Source organism: Hemitrygon akajei, chromosome 29, assembly GCF_048418815.1.
Source record: "Hemitrygon akajei chromosome 29, sHemAka1.3, whole genome shotgun sequence".
NCBI classification, from domain to species: domain Eukaryota; kingdom Metazoa; phylum Chordata; class Chondrichthyes; order Myliobatiformes; family Dasyatidae; genus Hemitrygon; species Hemitrygon akajei.
In genome coordinates this window covers 20,925,536-20,948,922 of record NC_133152.1, presented here as the reverse complement: position 1 = coordinate 20,948,922, position 23,387 = coordinate 20,925,536, and the positions used below count along the sequence as shown (strand labels likewise).

Genomic DNA, 23,387 nt, shown 5'->3' with positions numbered 1-23,387 from the left:
ATTGGCAACATTTGATCAGATAGCAAAATGAAACTCTGCTGAGTTCGTATAAAATGGTGCAGAACCAGATGAATACTAATTTGAGATGTATCTTCTAAATGCCATGCTCTTCTGACGTACTGCTGGTGGTGCTAGTCGCTGGGTAGCGCTAGTCTCTTCCACAGTAATACAGTTTGGCAGGGAGTGGAAATTTTCTTTATCTGTTATGCTGAGAACACAACCAGCTCTGTGGAATATCACGAGGCACAGAGTAAGAGCTCTACTTGTCCGTACAAGTAGCTGCAGTGGCTGATGGGATACACTGCCCTGCTCAGAATAAGAAATCTACCAACTTGCACAGCAATGGTTAGGCAGGAAGACGGGCTCATCAGCAGCAGTGCATTATGTGATATTGAACTCCATTGCTCAGTAATCAGCTTATCACCTAACTCTTCACAGGCACTGCCAAGGGTGCTATGCGATCCACTCACCTCCAGGCATCCAGTGATCTACTCACTGCTGGTCAGCTGATCTGATTCCACTGCATCCAGATGAGCAATTTTACGGGGGGGGGGGGGAGTCTACGACCAGCCTCAGAGTAGAGCGACGTCCATTTGGAATGGAGATGAGGGATTTCTTTAGCCAGAGGGTGATGAATCTGTGGAATTTGTTGCCACAGGCGGCTGTGGAGGCCAAGTCATTGGGTATATTTAAGGCAGAGGTTGAAAGATTCACGATTAGTCAGGGCATGAAGGGATACGGGGAGAAGAGAGGAGATTGGGACTGAGAGGGAAAATAGATCAGCCATGATGAAGTGGTGGAGCAGACTCGATGGGCCAACTGGCCTAATTCTGCTCCTACATAAGACCAGAAGACAAAGGAGCAGAAGTCGGCCGTTCGGCCCATCGAGTCTGCTCTGTCATTTCATCATGAGCTGATCCAATCTCCCCTTTAGTCCCATTCCCCCACCTTCTCACCATAACCTTTGATGCCCTAACTACTCAGATACCTATCAATCTCTGGCTTAAATACACCCAATGACCCGGCCTCCACTCCTGCCCGTGGCAACAAATTCCACAGATTCACCACCCTCTGGCTAAAAAATTTTTTTTCGCATCTCTGTTCTGAATGGGCGCCCTGCAATCCTCAAGTCATGTCCTCTCGACTCCCCCACCATGGGAAACAACTTTGCCACATCCACTCTGTCCATGCCTTTCAACATTCGAAATGTTTCTATGAGGTCCCCCCTCATTCTTCTAAACTCCAAGGAGTACAGTCCAAGAGCAGTCAAACGTTCCTCATATGTTAACCCTCTCATTCCCAGAATCATTCTAGTGAATCTTCTCTGAACCCTCTCCAACGTCAGCACATCCTTTCTTAAATAAGGAGCCCAAAACTTATGGTCTGGAGCACGTGATCCATTCAGCTGTACACAGCGAATGACACCGTATGATCTAAGCTCTACACACACCGGTGGAGAGTGAGTGACTGTTCCTGGGTTCTCACTCTGAAACAGACATCAAGTGTTGCTGGAAGATTATCATCTTGGTAAAGATGACCTGCCTGAACCTTGTTGGCCTTCCTACCCAGCCAGGAGTCTGTGAGGGAATGCTGCCGACAGGAGTACGTGCGAAGGGACACACTGAAGCTTGGTGCGGCCTAAGCAAAGGCTCTGTGAGGAAGTACAGGCTTCTGCCGCTATATGACATGCAGGGGCCGAGTTGGGTGAGTGAAGCCCCTCAAGCTAGAAATGGTGTATCACCCTAGGGGTTCGTACACATGAGCGACGACGGTTGTTGCTCCTTTCCGCGTCTTCTACACTTGAGGGTCTTCCCTCACCCAACTCAGCCCCTGCATGTCATGTAGCGAAAGAAGCCCGTACTGCGGTACTTCCCCATACACCGTAGGAGCGAGGAGCATCGGGCAGCACCCTTGCCGCCTCTTTAGCATTTTTGTCTGCGTTACAAGGCTAGCTCGGTGCTCAACCCAGCAGGGATGGAAAGCGTGTAAGGAGGAGGCTGGATTCGAACCCTGGACCACTCGCATCAAAGTCTGGTGCGGCTGCCACTACCCCACCGGCCAGCAGTGACAATGGTGCTATGTTTTAAAACAGAAGCATTAACACAACTGAATGCATTGCCCATATGGCACTAAGAATGTAAAATGATTTTTTTTTTGCTCTGTAGTTATTCCCTTGTATATGTTACGAGATTTTAAAAAAATCTTGGAAGAACATTACACACACCTGTACAGACACAGACCTGCTCATCTATCAACTACCGTAGATTTCGGACTACAGAGCGCACCTGATTAAAAGCCGCTGGCTCTAATTTTAGAAAGAAAATCAATTTTTTACTTGTACAGGCCGCACCGGATTTTAGGCCGCAGGTGTCCCATGTTGTAATATGAGATATTTACACAGAAAGATATTACAAGTGAGGATTTTTTAACTTTTAATTAAATCCATATGGTAACATAAACAAATACATATTGCAAATGCTTTTTTTTGAACCGTGCCTGTAACGCGGCTACTTTTAAATATACGTTGCGTATACTTTTTTACTGAACAACATTCCAATATCTCCTAACGACTGGTAAAAAATATATATACTGCAGCCTACCAGGAAAAGTTATTGATCGCCTTTAACTTAAAAGCAGCGTTCGCTCAGATCCAATGCCACTCGCCCCCGCCGTCCCGTTTATCGCAAACCGGTATATTTCCCACAAGACGCGGCGAAACCGGGTGTGACGTCATAGCATCCCGCGATGTAGTACAGAAAACAAATATAGTTAAAACACTTCTAACTTTAACTAGAAAATGAATTACTATGCGAAAATATTATAAACTAAATAACTGCCAAAAAGGCAGCACAATGCTTTTCTTCGAGTGTTTTCCATGTTGATGAGGGTGAGTACAAATGACTGATTTACAATAATTTAATTGTGAAAGTGCGCTTGATTTATCGTACAATTTCATTGGACCTCTGTGAACTACTCATCAATTTTATTGGTCTACTGTTACGAGGCAAAATGTTTTTGGCGGCATGAAAAAAATCATGTATTAGCCGCTCCGTATTAAAGGCCGCAGAGTTCAAAGCTGTTCAAAATGTGGGAAAAAAGTAGCGGCTTATAATCCGACATCTACGGTAATTGAAAATGCCACCAGCAACCCTATTTAGCACCAGCAACTAAGCCCAGATACCTGGGAGGAAAATCTGTAACTCGGTTCCTACTGCTCCATTCGGAAAGGGTTCTTCATCAACTGAACCCAACCAGAAAATGATCAGACAGTACAGAAAAAAAACCGCCAGATCTCACAGATCAAAACTGAAATTAGTCGTCAATAACCACCGAAAATGGGATGTGGGATCGTTGGTCAGGATCACTGGGGTAGACTATTTCTAGAATTATACCCATGCTTTCTCTTAGCAAGTGGACTGAGGTATTGGGAAAGGCAATACATTCAACTAAGGGATCCCAGCAACTCAGGAACTAATGAGAAAGGCGCTAACAGCAGTCTGGGGAGAGCCTGAATTTAAAAAAGACAACTCAGTCCCGTTGATACTAAACACCAATTTCTACAGACTAATGTTTGTTTCTGTGGGAATCACCTGGAGGAAATTCCCGGAGTACACCTGCTACATGCTCCACTACTCGTCAGCTGATTGAGGAAATAAGAAATTCCTGAAATTCATCTACACTACAGAAACTCAGTCATACATCCAGGATACCAGTGCATGCCGATCTTCACCGCCATTTTGTGCCACCTGGCTTCCAGATCCGCTTTCAAGCTTCTCGATTCGGGCCCTCCGAGGACCCCAGGTACTGACTGCTTCTCCCGCTGCGTTCTCCCTGGCGCCCCAGTCCCAGTCTCTGCCACAACTCCGGGATTCTCTCTCTGCCACCTGCAACGAACCTGTCCGATACTTTATCCTCCGCCGGATCCACGCTTTCAATCGCCAGTTCTTCACTTTTCTCACATCCAATAAGGATCGCCCGTCTGCAGACTGCAGAACCTGCCATCTCCAATGCCGGCAGCCATGGACGTGCCCAGACCACGATCCCCACTGCCCATCCTGATACCAGCGGAAGCCAGTCCTGTTGAAGGGTGTTGGCCCAAAACATCGACCGCTTACTCTGGTCCGTAGATGTTGCCTGGCCTGCAGAATTCTCCAGCATTTTGTGTGCCATGCCAAAAGAGACGGACCCCACGCTCAGTTTCAGAGTGGGAAACATCTCGGGACTGAGAACTGCGGATCACATAAAGCCTCACACTTCAGCTCCTTGCTCACCAACAAACAGCTTGGGGGAGATGTCTGAAGGAACAATTTATCATCTGTGCTTCTTTTCTTTATTCTGGCCTTGTGCTTATCCAAGGGAATTCATCAAAATTCAGAGCGAAATTAAAATCCAACACTTTATACGTTTACAGTGACACATTCTCAGCATCATTGGCCAATTAGCAGATTGTTTATCCTTCCACTGTTGAGGAGGGATTAAAATAAAATGCTTGGGACCCATGTTAATAGCCTTCTTCTACAGTCTCGGTTGATAATCGGTCCGTGGTAACAATGTAATAACGAGCCTCTTGTTCTCACTGGGGTACACGACACTAATTGCTGGAATGACAGACTCTCCTGAGCAAGGATCCAGTGTCAGCGACAGCTTTCCGATCAAATACAGTGCAGATTATAGATAAAGCGAATATTCTTCTTCATTAACCCGTCAAAGGCTGGGGGTGACACAGACGCACAGCTAGTCGAGATGTTGCCTCGGTAACCCGTGTTCAATCCCGACTTCTACTGCCATCTGTGTGAAGTCTGGATGTTCTCCCACACATGCAGGTTTGTAGGTTGTCAATCTTCCCCGTTGGGGATAAGTGATCGAACATGGGAGGTGAGTGGGTACTGATGAGAACATGGGGACAGTGAAAAGGACGGGATCAGTGAAACTGGTCGTTCCTATTCTGGCTACCCTGATGAAGGGTCTCGGACTGAAACATTGACTCTTTCCCTCTTCAGATGCTGCCTGACCTGCTGAGTTCCTCCCAGCCTTTTGTGTGTGTTGTACTATGTTAAAACTGGCCCAGTTTAAAAACTGCTAGCTGAACGCTAAGCCTCACTTGAGGTGTTAGCCTGCCTTTTATCTTTCAAAGCAACAGACACAGATTGCTGGAGCAACTCAGCATGCGAAGAGGAATCTATGGAGCGGAATAAACAGTCAACGTTTTGGTTTTTATCTTTCAAATATATCTTGATCTGCCAACTATTTTCTGCACCTCCTGTTATGTTTTCATTTTATGAGAATTCTTTAGTTTACAGGAATCCTGATGTGAATTTTCCCAGAATTGGTAACTTTTCAACAAAATCCAGCAACTTGCCTTCTGTCCCATAATTCCCAATTTCATCCTTTCCCTCCTCTGTATTTTCCCTCCTCATCCCAGTCCGGTATTTGTATTCTCTGCCCCTATCCAAACATTCCCCAGCCCTCTCTTCTGCTTAACACTTCTCCTGTCTCCCGCCTAACACTTCTCCTGTCTCCTGCCTGACATTGCTCCTGTCTCCTGCCTAACACTTCTCCTGTCTCCTGCCTGACATTGCTCCTGTCTCCTGCCTGACATTGCTCCTGTCTCCTGCCTAACACTTCTCCTGTCTCCTGCCTGACATTGCTCCTGTCTCCCTTCACTGCCTCTGCTACCTACCTCCAGCTGTGAGCCATCTGCAAACTGTAGCACTGCCCTCCCGTGGCAGAAAGCAATGGAGTGGAGCAGTTCCCCTTGCTCTTTCCCCAACAACAGCAGCTGGCAATGAGCACTTGTGAAGCAGTGATTGCTCCATCAATAGCCGCAAATCCAATGGGACAAAAACCCAACTGAGATTTATTTAAGTTGGCCTGTGGGACAACTTGGGAAGTTATCAATTTGTTGCTAGCACAATCGCAAAAAGACTAAACTCTTGTAATCCATCCAATCTACCCTCATGGTACGTAGCTTCAGGAAGCTGAATAGTATTGTCAGGGACACCTGCCTCCCTTGCCATTCCCATTTCCTATATCTTTGGATATCTTTTAGGAGTCTGAAAGTCCAATTGTCTAGATATAAGAATAGGTTCTTCCGCACTGCTATTAGATTCCTGAACCAATCACTCCCTTCACACCTCTTTCTTGGTGGTGCTACTACATTCTTGGACTTTTCATTCTATCTCTCACTGATTACTTTATTAACGTCATTTCAGTATCTTGTTTTTGCACTTCCCGATTGCACTACAATATTTATGCCATACCCCAGCTCTCTGCTTTCCACAGGGATCGTTCCCTCCGTGATTCCCTTATCCCCTCACTCTCCACTTTCCACAGGGATTCGCATGTCCATTCATCCCTCCTGGCACTTATCCCTGCAAGCGGCCAAAGTGTTGCACCTGCCCACTGACGTCCTCCCTCACCTCTATTTAGGGCCACAAGCAGTCCTTCTAGGTAAAGCACCACTTCACCTGCCAATCTGCTGGGGTTGTCCATTGTGTCTGGTGCCCCTGATGCGGCCTCCACTACATTGGTGGGACCCAATTGGAGGGACCGCTTCGTCGAGCACCTCTGGCAGATGGAGGTCTGCCAAAGGCGGAACTTCCCGGTGGCCCAAAATTTTAATTCCTATTCCCATTTCCGTTCTGACACGTCGGTCCATGGCCTCCTCTTGTGTCACGATGAGGCCACCTTCAGGGTGGAGAAGCAACACCTTATATTCCATCTGGGTGGCCTCCAACCTGATGGGCATGAATATCAATTTCTCCTCCGGTAAAAAACAATCCCACCCACTTCCCTCTTAGGCCTCTCACCTCTTCTCACCTACCCAACACTTCTCTCTGATGCCCCCCTCTTCCATTTCACCCATGGCCCACACTCCTCTCCTATCAGATTCCTTTTCTTCCAGCCCTCTACTGGCTTCACCTATCACCTTCCAGCTATCCTTTCCCTCCCTCACCACCTTTTTGTCTGGTGTCTTCTCCCTTCTTTTCCAATCCTGAAGAAGGGTCTCGGCCTGAAACGTTGACTGCTTGTTCGCTTCCATGGGTGCTCCCCGACCCGCAGAGTTCCTCTAGCGTTTTGTGTACGATTCTGCTTTTTGCGTTCATCGTTGCATTTACGTATTGTTACCATGTGTACCGTTGGGCTTCATGTACTGCGAGCTTCATGCAGACAAAGAATCTCGCAGTACATGAAGCCCAATGGTACACATGGTAAAAATACGTATCCTGACGTATAAGAAAATAGGGTAGTCTAATCTAAACTAAATCTTCAAAAAAGTATGGGGATGTTATGGGGTCATAAGCCCACAGTTTGCTCCTGGGTATACAGTACGTAAACCTGATGATAATATTTATGCCATTCACTTTGACTCATTAGGACACTCACTGGAGTGCAGAGCAGATCTGTTCCTGTGCATGAATGTCCGATGCTGTCGGCACAATCAAGGGTGACGGTGTTTGCACGGGCTGCTTCATGGACCGATTCCTCTCCATCTCTTCCAGCTCCTTCCTAGCGTCTGCAGAAAGAAAACAGAAGGACATATCCTGAGCTAATAAGCGATAGGTTTGAGGTAACCTCACTTCACTGCCCCTGCCTCCATGTCATTCCAGGTCAGGGTACTCCAGCGAAATGGGATTCGGCTGTGCTAGGTCCAGAAGCAGGTACTTTATTTAGCAGGAATTTACTGTAGTGTGGGCGCACTAATTCCCCAGAATGAAGCTGGGTCAGTCCTCGCCCAGGGCAAAGATCACAGCACATCGAAGCAAATACTGACGGGGATAGAGGAATTTTCTTTCCTCTTGGGTCTGTCACAAAATTACATGGAGTGGAGAAACTACATTCACAGCTTTGCAGGTTTGGGGCAGCTGGTCATTTTCTGTGTTCAGCACCAGCATTTATGGAAAGAAGATGCATTTAAGTGTTTAATGGTATCTAAATTTATGCAGGAAATTTAAAGTCTCCATCTGCTGTCTAGTTTCATTTCTGCCTTTTAATGGAATTTGGTTATAAAGGCTGTAGCTGTTCTGGGATGAGTAAGTACCTAGACTCTAATCCATTGTAACACTGGAGGCGAGGAGCAGTTTTCCTGAGTCAGCTATTCCACTCCTTTAAAATTCATGCCATTTCATGCACATTTTTATTCTTTTCCTCTCTAAAGATAACGCATTATATTAAATATTCTCCAATGCCTATTGACTCAATCTATTAACCTGTCAGGTCACCTCTCTTTCAAGTGCTGCCTGGAATATGTTAACTGTTTTCTCAAAGTAAAATTAAACCACAGGGAGCCGGTTTTGCTTTTTATCTTCCGATTTCAAAGTTCCACATTAATCACCAGTTCTGCATTCTGACAAAAGGCTACAGCCTGAAATGTTTTCTCTCTTCCTCCTTCCACAGTTGCGAGGAGACTTGTTGGACCTTTCCAGCATCTTCCTGTTTTATTTCACATTTCCAGTATCTGCAGGATTTTTTTAAAATTTCCATTAATCATTTCTTCCTGTAGGAGGAGGAGCTTAGGAGAGACAATGGCGCCTAACAGCAACTTCTTTGCTTGCATCTTCGGAAACAGCTCTATTTCTATCTTTAATCTCTCTATTTTTCCCTTTCAGGGTTCTTTTGAAAACACTGACCTGGAGTTACACACTGACTTTAGTTCTTTGTGGGACTGGGACTTGCTCTCGGGGTCTCACGACTGGCTGCTATTCGATATACCAAGGATGCGGCCTAGGAGATCAGCTCGCCTTCGGAGTTTCGGGATTTCGTGGCTCTGGAGGCGGGCGGACCGAAGGTCGGTGCCTCTGCAGGAATTCGGTGCGTCGTGGGAGACGGAAGATCGAAAGCAGCGAGCTGGCGGCTGGCTGTGTGCCCAGAGACCCGAGTTCTTTGGGCACAGAGCTCGGAAGAAGCGAGGCCACATGCTTTTAACATCGTAAATCAGTGAGTTGTTTGTTATGTCTCCCCTCTCGCTGTGAAATGGGGACACCATTTTCTCCCTTATTTGGGAGAGAGAGCCTGTGGTGTGTCAAATACAGGGTGAACGAGTAGTCTTTGGGGTACTGCATCTGTATTGAAGCTTTGCTGCACGCTCGAGTGCTCAGTGCGGGGCGCCGATGCTTTTTTTGCTGGTGGGGGTTCATTGCTTTGTTGCTGCTTGTGCGTGGGAGGGGGGAGTTGGGGTTCTAACATTTAACTGTCACTCATTCTTTACAGCAATCTTGTGTTTTTGTGGGTTTATATTGTATACATTTTTCTGACATTAAATGTACCTTTGAAACCTTTGTAAAAGTTGCCTCTTCACATTGTTACATTTCCTCCAATATGATCCCAGCTTACACGCTTTGTGATAATTTTCCTCAAAGCTTTTGAAAATTTGTACAAATAGCTGCTTTATAATAACTTAGAAATCTCTAAGTTTCTGAACCTGTAATCTAATCCTGTCCTACACTCCTTGATGTGATACTTTTCCTCACACCTTCTAAAAATTGTACAAATATCTGCTTTTTAACTGTGCCTAAGTATTCCCTATTGTATCCTGTACAGAATACTCAAACACATGTAACACGCTGTAAGGTTGCTGTAACGTGCTGTTAATGTAATGGCCTCTCTGTAATGTTTCACTGCCAATGTAATGGTTTCTCTATAGCAGCAATGTTTGGGTTATGACTAGAGATAACGGGGTTTGGGAAGCGGGGGCTATCCAATGAGAGAAATGTTGTTCTTCCTTGTGAGTCTGGAAGAGAGATTTTCGCAGCCTTTTGCCGGGGAGAGATGAGAGAAGACGTGAATGAAGAGAGTTGGTAGACCACCAGAAGTAGTGGACTTGGAACGAGGGTCCAAAGGTTAGTGACAATCGGAGGAGGTCGATGGTGGATGACCGGCTTATCAGTGAGCTCGAACATTTGCACATTCGACTGTTTCATGAGAAGGGGTCCTTTTTCTTTTTTTTGTTTCCTTTGCTAACCATATAGTCAAATTAGGAATTATAGAGCTCTATCACTTAATCAAATATCGTGTACTGTTTGTTATTTCGTGGTGCTGATTTGTAACAGGGGACACATCGCGCAGCATCCACCCAAACGAGATTTCTTAAGTTTGGCCGGGCCGGGGACTATCACCCCCTATATTAAACCACTAGCTGAAGCGAGAGTTACACACAGAACTAGAATATAGCACAGAAACAGACAGGCCCTTTGGCCCATGATATTGTGCCAACCTCCATAAACCTACTCTACAGTCAATCTAACCCTTCCTTCCTACACAGTCTATAATGTCCATTTTTCTTGGATCCATGTCTCTAAGAGTCTTTTTAATGTCCGTTATATCAGCCTCTATCACCATCTCCGTCAGTGCATTTCAGGCTCCCATCACTCTCCGTATGAGGAACCTACTTCTGACATCTCATCCTAATCATTCCTCCAGTAACTTTAGATCGATGTCCTCTGATATTGGCCATTGCTGCCCTGGGAAAAGGTGACGGCTGTCCACTCTATCTGTGCTTCTCCTCATCTTGTACGCTTCTATCAGGTCATCGCTCATCTTCCGTTCTTCCAAAGGGAAACTCCCTAGCTTGCTCAAGCTATCCTCATTGGACATGCTCTCTAATCCAGGCAGCATCCTGGAAAATCTCCTCTGCATCCTCTCCAAAATTTTCACATCTTTGCTACAGCGAGGCTCTAGAATATTGGGTACCAGAGGACCTCACCCATAATGTGCGTTAATCCATCCTTTTCTGTGACTGCATCCTGCCTGGTTATCTCCCTTTATGTTACAGGATCCCATGAGTACGATGCAATTACTCAATGGTTTAGTTCATGTAATATTCTCTATCCCGTACGATTACCTTTCAATTTTCCTGACAGTATCACTCTTTCCTCTTCTGCCACCCGTTGCTGCTTACTGACTGTGAGCAGCCTCTCCTCCAGGGCCACGATTGTCCGAGAATGTTGCCGGATCTGCTCCTTGAACTCTGTGACCTCTTTTAGGTGGCTCCGTCCCTCGACTTCAATTCGATTCCTGAGCTCCTGGCTCTCCGCTTTCTGCTGTCGCTTCTGAGCTGCCAGCTCCTCGCGCAAATCAACCTCAGGAAGCCAAGGGAAACCACAGTAAAAAGACAATAATACACAGTGAAGGTATTCCAAATAACCAGAAGAAGGAGAAAAAGCTCTTGGAAGATGGACAACAGCGAAGGAGAAAGGGCATTACATGGAGGAATTTTGGACAAGTTCTGTCCACGGTGATCATTTGCTACCCTGATTCCCCGTTAGTACGTGTACTGGTGTCTCTCCATATTCAGCATCCTTGGGTGCAGGCCCCTTGTTTGATTCCAGAGGCTACTGTACGGGAGCAATGAGGAGCTTCGAGATCTGTCTATCCAAGGTCATGAAGTGCCAAGCAATATGTGGTTCAAATGGGTACTTGCTTAATGAAGACAGACATTTTTAAAGAGATGTGGAGTGAAAAGTAAGTTAGTTCCACAAAGACCCATTTTTTCCTAATTATTTATCTAACCATTGCTTCATGTGAAGAGAGAATTCTTAACCTCTTTTGTCGGTGTCAACTGCAAGTACGGCTCTTGGTAGCAGTAGTTTGTTCAACTATGGCAATGACTTATATTTCGGAATAGAATAATAAAATGTTCAAAATGCTCAGATAAGTCAGGGAAACTTGAGCAGTAGCCTGTTCCAACGAAGCTCAACACCATTTCAACTTTGACCAGCTTGCTTCAGCCTCAGTATTAGTTCAACAATTTTGATTAACCAGCCTTGGATTCTGCACTTCCAGCATTTCGTTTGTCATTTACTAGGAATTCCTCAACAACGATGGCTCAGCATGAAGTGCACAGCGAGGCCATGCACCACCAGCAACGGTGGCTGCCATATCGGCAAAGCTACCCTGGGAAGGCTTCCTCAGAAACGTCAGACCTTGCCGGGGAGAGGTCCTTTGTTCAACTCAATAATAAAAGTGGTGTTATTGTAGGATTAGTGTTTGCAGATGGTTGATGAACCATGTAGGCCCAGTCAGCTGACATGCTTGTTTCTGTGCAGCATCTCTCTATGGCTAACGCCAGAAGATGATAGACAACAAAGCCTTTTCAAAGGTTTTTCTTGGACCTTGGAGAGAGAGAGGGAACTGAGGAGAGGGAGCTGTCCAAGGTAAAGCTTGAATTGGGGTGGTGGTGGGCAGCAAGAGTGGATCCTGGAGAATAGAAGGTGGAGAAATGGAGGGGAGGAAGGATTGCCAGAGAGAGAGCGGAGGAGGACAGAGTTGGAAGGAAGGGGTAGGGGGTGTTAGGGGAGGAATGGGAGGGGATGTCTGGAGGGGAAGGGAAAATGGGAGAAGAAGGGTGGAGAGGAGGGAGTGAACAAGGATATGTGTGCCTGGGACATGTATACCGTCTGGGAAGTCTCCAGCCCCTTGGTATGAACATCGAATTCTCCAACTTCCGGTAATTCCCTCCCTCCCCCTTCCCCCATCCCACTTTCACTCTGCCTCCTCTTCCAGCTGCCTATCACCTCTCTCATGATTTTGCCTTCTTCTACTACCCATAGTGCTTTCCCCTTAGATTCCTTCTTCACCTCTCCAGCCTATTCCCTCCCTGCTTCCCCTCCCCCACCCCTTGATCTTTCCTCTGATTGGTTTTTCACCTGGCACCTTCCACCTTCTTTATAGGGTCCCTGCCCCCTCCCTCTTCGGTCCTGACGGAGGGTCTCGGCCCGAAACGCTGACTGCTCGTTTCAACAGATGCTGCCCGACCTGCTGAGTTCCTCCAGCCTGTTGTACGTGTTGCTTTGACCCCAGCATCTGCAGTGTACTTCATGTGCCTGGAATCACCCATGTGCCAACGCCAAGTTTTCCTCTTGTGAAGCCCGTGAGATAATGACTGTGCAATGACCACTCCAGATTGGAAGAAATGAAACACAGGCATCTTCAGAATCCAGGCAGTATGGACCATGGGCAGCTACAACAGTTGTACCATTATCATAGCTTGGAACTCAAACGACACTGATGTCACTTCTCTTAATGAGGAACGATGAAAAAACAAAAATCTGGGAAGAAGAATGTTATTTTCATCAGGTAAGTTTCACTGAGATAGATAGGCTGTTGCTTCCATGACATCCCCTGTGGGATAAGTGGATCTCTCATGACTTTCCCGTTTACTCTAACTTGGAAGCCACAGATGAGGTGAAGAAGGAATTCTGCTCCTAGCATGAGAAATTCCCGGCCTGTGTCCAAAAGGAAACAGTAGGGAAAGCTAACTCGAGTAGAGTTTTCTTCACGATCATGATAAAACCCTAGGAAGATGATCCCGTTCTCATCAACATCCTGTTTCATCAGCAAGAAAAGTACAAATCATCAGGGCAACTCCCTCCAAACAGGTACCATCACCATTCAGATTACGTCAATGTCCGAGTGAGAGACCCTACCTCACCTGTGCCGCAGTATAGATACCAATGGCTCTCTCATCTGGTTCTTAGCAGCAACTGAAACATTGTGACATGAAAACTGACATCTACAATCAATCAGGCAGGTCCTCACGCGCTCTCACTTCCAGGTACTACAGAGTGTAGTCCCTGATTGCCCAAGACTGCAATGGAGTGCACCACATCCAGCCTGGTATTGCTGGGAGACCGCACTGAAAACAGCTTGTTTTGTTTTTTATTGAGATACAGCGCAGAGTAAGCCATTCCAACCCCTCAAGCCACACTGCCCAGAAACCCTCCAATTTAATCCTGGCCTAATCAAGGCCAGCTTCCAATGAACAATTAACTGACCAACCAGTATTGTCTTTGGACTGCGGGAGGAAACCATATCACCTGGAGAAAATCCATGTGGTCACGGGGAGAATGTACAAATTCCTTACAGGCAGCGACGGGAATTGAACCCTGGATCGCCTGTACTGTAAAGTGTTGTGCCACCAATAGTGTTCCTGAAGAACAACTAGCTGACATCCATACTTCAGGTACAACAAAGCCTCTGGTGCAGTTAGCATCCCTGATAAAGTTCTAAAAGTTGGTGAAGGGGAGTTTCTTACACAAACTTACAGCCTATTTTCCTTTATTGAGAAGGCGGTGGTGATGTTGGCAGTGTTGTAATTACAATCGTTTTCAAGAGAAGACCTCAAACTTCTTTCAACCCTAACTTTTCCCATTTCTGATGAAAGGAACTAGAAGTTAAAGATAAATAAATGTTTTACTTCTAATGCTCTCTCTCAACAGATGCAGTTGAATACTTCCAGCCTTTTCTGTTAATACTGCAGATTTCAAATGTCTGCTATGTTTTGCACTAGGATTTTTGGGGAATTCAGCAGAGGATGGATAAATGAGAAGGAGAGGAGGATCAAAAGGTAACAGGAAGAAAGACATCATAAATGATTCCCCTAGCAACGGTAGGATGGAACCGGGCCTGTGCTTTCTGACTCAGCCAAAAGAGCCAGTGAGGTGCTGAATGGTAGCCAACTGTGTGAAAGAGCACAGTCGGCTCGAGCACATTGACAAGACGTAGACTGCCTTTGTCACAATCATACACCACGTCAGTTCTGTCTAGTTCCCAAAGACAGTAAGTGGAGTGCTGCACTGCCTGAGATACTGCGGTTTAGATGAAAACTGACTCACTCAGATACTGGTAAAAGGTGCCCCGTGTGACTCTTTTCAGGAACAAAGAGAAAGCTCTTCCAGAATCCTGATCGATTACTAGAAATCTGTGAGCTTTCACTTGCTGAAATGACTGCCAGTGACCCGAGAGAGTAAATGTAATTTGGCAGTTAATTCAGCAACTGCCAGCTCACAGATTCCTAACAGCCTTACCGGGAGTAAGTTATTTTAGACAAGTGCTTTGGGATGTCCTGCGCATGGCAAAGGTGCTGCTGCAGCTGTTCTTCAAACCCCTCTGTGAATGCTTCTCAACTAAAAGCAGCATGTGTGAGAAATCAGAGGGTACCTCCATCTTCCTTGCTTCGTCCAGTGCTTGTGATGTGTTTTTCAGCTGCAGTGTCAGAGTCTCCACCTCCTGACACTTCACCGCTGCGTTCTGTGAACAAAGACACACAGGAGAGGTGAGATCCCCAACCTCCTGGAGGCAGTTTATCAGTTCAGCACTGTGGTGTGTCAAGAAGGTAAGTAGACTGCTTCTGTATGCATCAGCTAGTGCCAATCCCTATACACGGCTCCATTAATAAAGAACCTAACCTCTTCCCAATGAATGCACTGCCGTCAAAACCCCTCCACCCCCCTATGGTGGTGTATGGTAGCATTGCGGCTGAGCTACGCAAGAGCTGCTGGGAAATTTAAAATAAGAGATCAACGTGGAATTTTTAAAGTGTTTTGATCAGCAAATCAGATCACAAGAATATGAGTCTGTTGTAAAAACTCAGTCTGTTCATTAATATCCTGCAGGGAAAGAAATCTGTCTGATCTAACTCCTGACCTGCCAATGTAAATGTCCTACTGGTAATTAGGGATGGAGGATAAATACTGGCCTTGCCAGTGACATTAATATTCTATAAATGATTATAAACCTCACACTGTCCCCTCAAACACATTCACCGCTGTCATCGGCTCTCTCAGCCCATGCACTAGTGCAGGAACCTCCTCCTTTAACCCATTACACTGTGGCTGGGCTGTAGCCTCAGCTTGTGCTGGCCAGATTCGAACTGCGCTGCCCCCAGCCAGAACTACTCTCAGTCACCTCCACCTGCTCTCACCACTCACCTCACTCAGCTTCTGGAGACGAAGTTCCGTTTCCTCATGCCTCCTCTTCTCCTCCTCCACTGCTTCCAGCCCCTTCTCCTTCTCCAGCGCTAACGCCTCGGCAAGTTGCTCCTTCTCCAGAGCTAACGCCTCGGCAAGTTGCTGTGGGACAGAGGATAGTCCATTAGTTCACCATGCAGTCATCCACGACCAGTGAAAGAAGCTTCGCCCCTGGGCACGTCGTGACTGCTTGATTATCTCTAACGTTTTGCTCCTCAATCCTGACCTCAGGTGCCATCTGCACGACATTCCCCTTCTGACCAGATAGATTTCCTCCGGGTGTTCCAGTTTCACGCTACTCGGTTAATTGGCTGTTGTATGTTGCTGGTGTGAAGGTGAGTGATAGAATCTGAGGGGGGGGGGGGGGAGGTAAGATTGATGAAAATATGGAAAGAAACGTGGAATTAATGCAGGATTAGCGCACCTGAATGTTGATGGTTGGCACAGACCCCAGTGAGCTGAGGGCCTGTCTCCACACCATATCTCTGTATGACTGTGGTGGACAGGTATCGCTATAATCCACATTCCTGATGAAGGACCTCAGCCCGAAAAGCTGCTTAATCCTCTCTATAGAAGTTGCCTGACCTGCTGAGATCCTCCAGCATTTCTAATGTGTTGCTCTTGACTTCCAGCATCTGCAGAATCTCTTGTGCTTTTGCTATAATCGCGGTCTGCCTGGACTAGTCCTCATGCTGGCTACACACAGCGGTAGCTTTTAAACCTGTCATGGATGGGTGGGGGGTGAGAGGAGGGATCTGTCATACATTTTACATCCAGACTGAGTTTACCCATGTACTCATTCCACCGAGACGTAACACTGAGCGTCATAGGAAGTCATTCCTACCTGTGGCCATCAAACTTTACAACTCCTCCCTCGGAGTGTCAGACACCCTGAGCCAATAGGCTGGTCCTGGACTTATTTCCACTTGGCATAATTTACCTATTATTATTTAATTATTTAGGGTTTTACATTGCTATATTTCTTCACTATTCTTGGTTGGTGCGGCTGTAACGAAACCCAGTTTCCCTCGGGATCAATAAAATACGTCTGTCTGTCTGTAATATCTCTGGTACGTTCTGCTCTGTGTGTCGCATCTGTGACCACTTTGAGTACCTGCTCCTGATGATCATCCAACTGGGAGGCAAGAATGTCTAAAAGACAATCCAGGTGAGCATTAGCTAAGACTAGATCAACTGAGCTAACAAATAGGGTGTCAGACACACTGTACGCCCAGTAATTATAATGGATCCAAAGGGTGCGATTGTGTTAGGGTGTATTCTGGAGTTATATAGCAACAGTAGAGAAATGTTGTAGAAGAATGTTAGCAATCGCTTAATGGATCTGTTCACCGAACATCAACAGGAAAACGAATAATGAAGGATTAAATAACAAAACACCAGAAAAGGAGAAGACGGAACAGAGTCATCAATTCAGGAAAGGGCAAAACAAGAGAAAATCTGCAGATGCTGGAAATCCAACACACACAAAATGCTGGAGGATCTCAGTAGGCCAGGCAGCATCTATGGAAAAGAGTACAGTCAACATTTTGGGCCAAAACGTTGACTGTACTCTTTTCCAGGAAAGGGAAGTCATTTTTGAAGAGCACATGCAGTTGAGGACAATCTACTGGCATGAAATGAGAATTGATTAACATGCAGAAAGCAAATAGTGGGAAAAATCAAGTCAGGTCTTTCTCAGGACAGCAGAGACTTGACTAGTGGAGCTGTGCAGGAACTGGTGCTTGGGCCTCTGCTATTCACAATTGATATCAAAACTGACCCAGCGGATGGAATATTCCTGTTACCAAGTTTGGTGATTATAGTTAGGTAGCATCATGAAATTAAATATCATTGAGAGTAGGAGGTTGGGGTTTTAAGGCTTTAAGTGGATTATAATCATACAGTTTGCATGGTTACTAGGTCCCCTTGGGCATATATGTACATTTCTCAATCCCTCACCATTTAAACAATACTCTGCTTTTCACCCTGCATCAAAATAGATAACTTGCCATTTTTCCATATTACATCGCATTTGTCATGTTCTTGCTCACTCACACAGTTTGTCTTTGATCCACTTGGCTGAGTGGATGCAGGGAGGGGGAGGCCCCTGGCTGACAAACCTAGAACTAAGGGTCAGAGACTTAGGACAAGGGATAGAGCATCTGGGACTGAGTTGACGAGCAATCTCTTCCCTTGGAAAGTGGTGGATCTTTGGAACTCTTCATCCTGGAGGCTACGAAGGCTCAGTCAATAATCACATCCAAAAACAGAGGTCAATAGATTCCTGAATATTCAGGGAATCAAGAGATACAGAGATAGTGCAGGAAAATATTGTTGAGGTAGAACTAATCATGATGTTGATGAATAGCAGAAAAGGGTTTAAGAACCAGATAGTCAACACCCCCACCAGACTCTTATGTTTTTGTGAGCATCATGTGTGGGACAAATTTTCCTGGCAATGCTGCAAAAGGAATGACCCAGGTATTGCAGTGGATGGATACAGACAAGTCACACCAGAAAAAGCCCAGGTGAATTTAGAACAGCATCGTATTATTGATTTCCCGAGCAATTAATTAATCAGAGAGGCCCATCTGTCATCTGCAATATATAAGGTTTAATGCCAAGTTTAAAATGGGAAAGAACAGGGCAAGTGGAACTTCAGCGCTGTGCAAACCCTTTCCAGCCCAGGCTACAAAATTCAGGCTGGGGACTGCTTACCTGCTCGTGTTGCTCTTGAACTTCTGACTGCCAGCGTCTAAACTCTTCCTCCATCTGTTGCTTGCACTCTGCCTGCAGAGCATTCAGCTGCTCCTCTCTCTCACGATCCCTGGAATTCTGCATCTGATCCACCTGCTCCTGTGGAATACATTAATCCATTACACGGCATCATTCGAGACTCGGGGATAAGGTTGCCAATTCCCCAGATTTGAGCTGGAATCATGAAGGGTTACAGATTAATCTTTAAAACCTTATTGCAAGCAACCAGGGAGAATATTCCTAGGGCATTAAAAAAGAGTATAGCGTGTTTTGTTTTATATTTTAATTCATTCACTGGTTATAAAGTACTGGTGATTGGGAGCAAAAGGGTAGGGTGGGTGTCGGAGATGCAAAGTGCTCTGTTAAACGCCCAGACAATGATGCCAATACCAGACAGGCTGCAACTTCTCTTCCAGCAGTGAATTAATCCTCACGACACAGGGCCCAGAAGCAGCCCACAGGAGCTGGCGCACTGCCTTTCAGGAAAACACAAAGCAACTGTGAGAAAAACCCTTTAATCCGCTGAGGGCACAAAGAGCAAGTGTGCGTGTAGTGTGGAGCAGAGGAAAGAATACAGACAAAGGCCTCACACACCACGGGCAGCCTGTGCTGAGGCAGGATTTGTCTGCTAAAGCAGGACTTAGAAAGCAGCAAATGCTTCCTGAGTTCAAGATGAGAAAGGTGAGGACAGACACTCACCCCCTGATATCTAAAGGGGTTCATTGCAATCGACATTGCAATCCCCTGGGAGATGTCTGGCTTTCTCTTTATTTTAGTTTTCCAGTATCTGCAGTTGTTTTTTTTTTAAAGTTTAATTTACTGTAACATCCTGACTGATTATATCTTTCAGTCATACACATGCCACGTCCCCTTCAGATAACGATCACAAGGAAAGGATGGTATCCTGGGCACCTGGCTGCAGGGCTTTTACATGTCATACAAAAGAAAGAAAGGTCTAAATGTGCCCAGGCACATGTGTGTTACCTGTGTGTATATGTGAGCATCTGCATGTATGAGTAAGTGTGTACGTGTGTGTGCTTATTACCATGTTGATGCTAAATTGCATGGATATACAAATGTGTATAGGTACACGCGTATGTGCGTGCTAACAGACGTTGATAGGCATAGTCACTATTCCGATACTGTCTTTTCACTGACAATGCCTGTCCTACTTCAGTCTGAGTTCTGTCCACTTGCTACTACACTTGTTGATCTGCAGTGAATCCCCGTTTAGCAATCGTAAAATTATCAAGTTTGTTTTCAGGTCACTCCGTGGTTTTGCCCCCCTCCCCATATTAGATACCTTCTCCAGCCCTATTTTACTCCAAGGTGTCTCCACCCTTCGAATTCCAGCCTTTTACCCATCTTCAGACATAATCACCCCATCACTGAGCCTTAAGCTTCTGAGGTCCTTCACTGTAATTCCCCGAGTATCTTCACCTCCCACTCCTCCTTAAAAACCAGTCTTTATACCCAAGCACTGGGCCGCCTGCCCTGATGTTCAAAGCTCAAAACTCCAAGTACATTTCTTATCAAAGTATATATACAGTGTACAACCCTGAGATTCGTCTTTCCATAGACAACCACGAAACAAAGAAACTCTATGGAATCCACTCAGAAAACATCAAACATCTAATACTCAAAAAAAGGAACACATTGCGCAAATGGCAAAAATTTAGTGAAGAACACAGAATATGAAACATCAAACCACAGAGTCATTGAAACAGTCTAGCAAAGTTCAGTTTAGTTCAGTTCAATTTAGCGCTGTGTTGTTTGTTGACTGCAGGCCACAGAGCCAGTCCGGCCAGATCAAAATTGCACAAAATAGCAATAAAAAAGGAGTAACTAGGAGCCAGAAAAACATAAAACATGAACTGCAGAGTACGATCCACAAACTGTGTCAGTTAAACCTTGCCCGGGACCCAAGACTCCGGCACCATCGAGCAAGAGATCAGCGAAAGGCAGGCCCCTTTCTCCGGTATGAGAGAGAGAGAGAGAGTGAGAGAGAGAGAGAGAGAGAGAGAGAGAGAGAGAGAGAGAGAGAGAGAGTGAGAGAGAGAGAGAGTGAGAGTGAGAGAGAGAGTGAGAGTGAGAGAGAGAGAGTGTGAGAGAGTGAGAGTGTGAGAGAGTGAGAGTGAGAGAGAGTGAGAGAGTGAGGGAATGAGAGAGAGTGAGAGTGAGAGAGAGAGAGAGAGAGAGAGAGAGAGCAGTCACATGCAGGCACCTTCCTTCAGTAGAAGTGAGCACGAGGGAGAGAGATACTGGTCAAAACAGGAAGATGGTGCTAAACACCAGCTCGCCTTCTGCTCTCGACCGCGTTGATTTCAATCTTGCTTGACACTTCAATCAGCAAGATCAGTGAGAAATGAATTCAATCGTGGGCCTGTGCCCTGTCTCCAGGCTTCTTGGCCTCCGGGCTGCATATTCTACATGAAACCTCACCGAACTCCCTCAGAGACAGCAAAGCACCAGATCGCCCACTAGGCCCGAAAGCACACCATCACATTGTAAATCACAGGTTCCAAGCTTAGTAGCAGAATCATATTTGAAAGGAGAAGTAGTTTCATAACTGTGTGAAGGATGTCGCCTTTAGTCGTGTTGTTCACTGACACCATCTTCTTCTTCCTTACAACGAAGATTGGGGTTTCAAATCTAAAAACCTGTTGAGCATTCCCCCTACCCTCTGTTTGTATTTCAGAGTTAGAGCAGGGGCATATTTTTGATTTTCATCTAACGCCCATCATTAATATTTTGTTTACTAATGCTCCAGGAAAGAAATTCAAAACATTTTTGAACATTAAAGGTGCAGTGTTAATGGAATGTACTACCACAGTACCTGCAAGGTCTTTGCTTGCTCCTCTGCCTCGTGAAGTTTCTGTGGCAGCAACTGGACACATCCACTGATCCCTGCACAGAAATAAAATGAGAGGTGCTGACAATGCCAATGCCCTGGCCCTATTTTAAATACTTAAATTCTGACTACAGTACTGAGCAAAAGCCTTAGGCACATATCTATATAGCTAGGATGCCTAAGACTTTTGAATCTACTCTATATTACATTGACTGTTCTACTTATTATAAGTTATTATAAATTCCTATGATTGCACATTTAGACGGAGACGTAACGGAAAGGTTTTTACTCCTCAGGTATGTGAAGGACGTAAGAAATCAATAAAGTCAAGACAGTCAACGTGGAGTGGAGAGCAAGTTTGCAAATCAGGTGGGAATAAAGGATGTTGGAAATGACAAGGGTGGAACACTGTGGGAGGGGTGGGGGACAGGTGGCAGAGAAGGAGTGCCAGGGCAGGGGGCAGGGGGCTGTGTGGGTACAGACACCAGACTAAGTCATTTGATTCCTAGTAATTGGTTTATTGATCATTACAGAATGTCTCTCTGGTGCTTCTGCTCCCTCCTCACGTCCCAGCCATGAATCCCTCCTTCCTGCCCCCTTCCCACTCTCTGTCCACAATAGAGACCCGTATCAGAATCGGGTTTATCATCACTCACATCTGTCATGATTTTTTTTTACAGCAGCAGTATAGTGCAAGGCATAAAATTACTACAGTACTATGCAAAACTCTTAGGCACTATAGTCTAAGACTTTTGCAGAGTACTGTAGTAATTTACAGTAATTTACCAATCTACAGTACTGTGTAAAAGTCTTAGGTATATATATACACACACACAAAGAAGGACTTTTGCACAGTACTATAAATTGATTGTTCTATTGAGTGGAGATGTTATTCACAACAGAGCAGCCTTCCCTCTGCAATATTTCTTAGTCTACTGTCTGTAAAGGACAATCTATTCTGTACCAACAGGCCACGCTGCCATTCTTAACACCAGCCTTCTTCGCGTGAGGCCACGCTGAATGCCAGATCATTTGGGAGTAAATATCCCTGAATGGATGCTATTGGGAATGAAGTTGGCTTTGAGTTCTAGGTTTAGAAAGGTGCCTGTGTCTGATGCCCTTAGCTGTCATAGCTTAAGGGTGAAGGGTGAAATATTTAAGGGGAGCCTGGGGGAAACTACTTCACAGAAGGTGGTGCGATGTGCCGATGAGCTGCCAGTGGAAGTAGTGATGTGGGTTCAATTGCAACTTCTAAGAGAAGAGTGGATAAGTGCGTGGATGGGAGGGTATGAAGGACTATAGTCCAGATACGGTTCGATGGGACTAGGCAGAACAATAATTTAACATGGACTAGATGGGCTGAAGGGCCTGTTTGTACTGTTGTGCTTTATGACTCCTTATGCCATCCTTAGAGAATGTCACCTCCTTCACAACTTGATACGTCTATCCCAGCATCCACAAGGCTCTGTTCCAACTGGTGCAACCATAACAAAGGGATATTTAAAATGCCGGTGACAGCGTTCTGGACCCACAGAAGAGTCTGGTCAACTGAGAGCGCTTGAAGTGTCTCAAACTCTTGCTTGACACGGTTCACAAAGTCAGTGCGCAGACGAGCCTGGTGATCATAAACACAAGTACAGATTAAGATACTGCCATCACTCCAATAAATGTAGCCACAACATCTGTAGCCTGTAAAAACATCGCAGGTGTAACTGTGCAGTGAAAGAGAAAGACAAATCTCTGTGCATTCAGACTGTTGATTGGAACAATGTAGTACTGCGTGGTCCAAACAAAAATACAACATTCAGGACAGGAGACCTGGGTTTGTCAGTGAGCAGTCCCTGGGCTGTGGGATCACGCAACCATTCTGGGCTGAGGCTATCTACCCTTGAAGATCAGATAACCTCACCTACTACAATAGATAGTGATAACAAAATGGTGCTAATAAATCAGAAGGCTATTGAGAATCTCTTCCGATTTTCCCCCATTGACTTCAATAGAATCAAAAGTAACTCTACTGGTTCATGGACAGG

General features: G+C 45.6%; 1 protein-coding gene across 2 annotated transcripts in view; it reads right to left on the bottom strand.

Annotated features, from left to right (window-relative positions):
• The window catches only part of LOC140718272 (forkhead-associated domain-containing protein 1-like), a 141,106-nt gene that overhangs the window by 85,635 nt on the left and 32,084 nt on the right, over positions 1-23,387 (bottom strand). For both annotated transcript variants that reach the window (XM_073031790.1, XM_073031788.1), the window contains exons 14-20: positions 22,777-22,969; positions 21,340-21,410; positions 18,465-18,602; positions 15,708-15,848; positions 14,938-15,027; positions 10,841-11,078; positions 7,387-7,516 (exon numbers count right to left, since the gene is read on the bottom strand). In XM_073031790.1, coding sequence (XP_072887891.1) covers positions 7,387-7,516; positions 10,841-11,078; positions 14,938-15,027; positions 15,708-15,848; positions 18,465-18,602; positions 21,340-21,410; positions 22,777-22,969 — 1,001 coding nt within the window. The remainder of the gene's footprint in view (positions 1-7,386; positions 7,517-10,840; positions 11,079-14,937; positions 15,028-15,707; positions 15,849-18,464; positions 18,603-21,339; positions 21,411-22,776; positions 22,970-23,387) is intronic.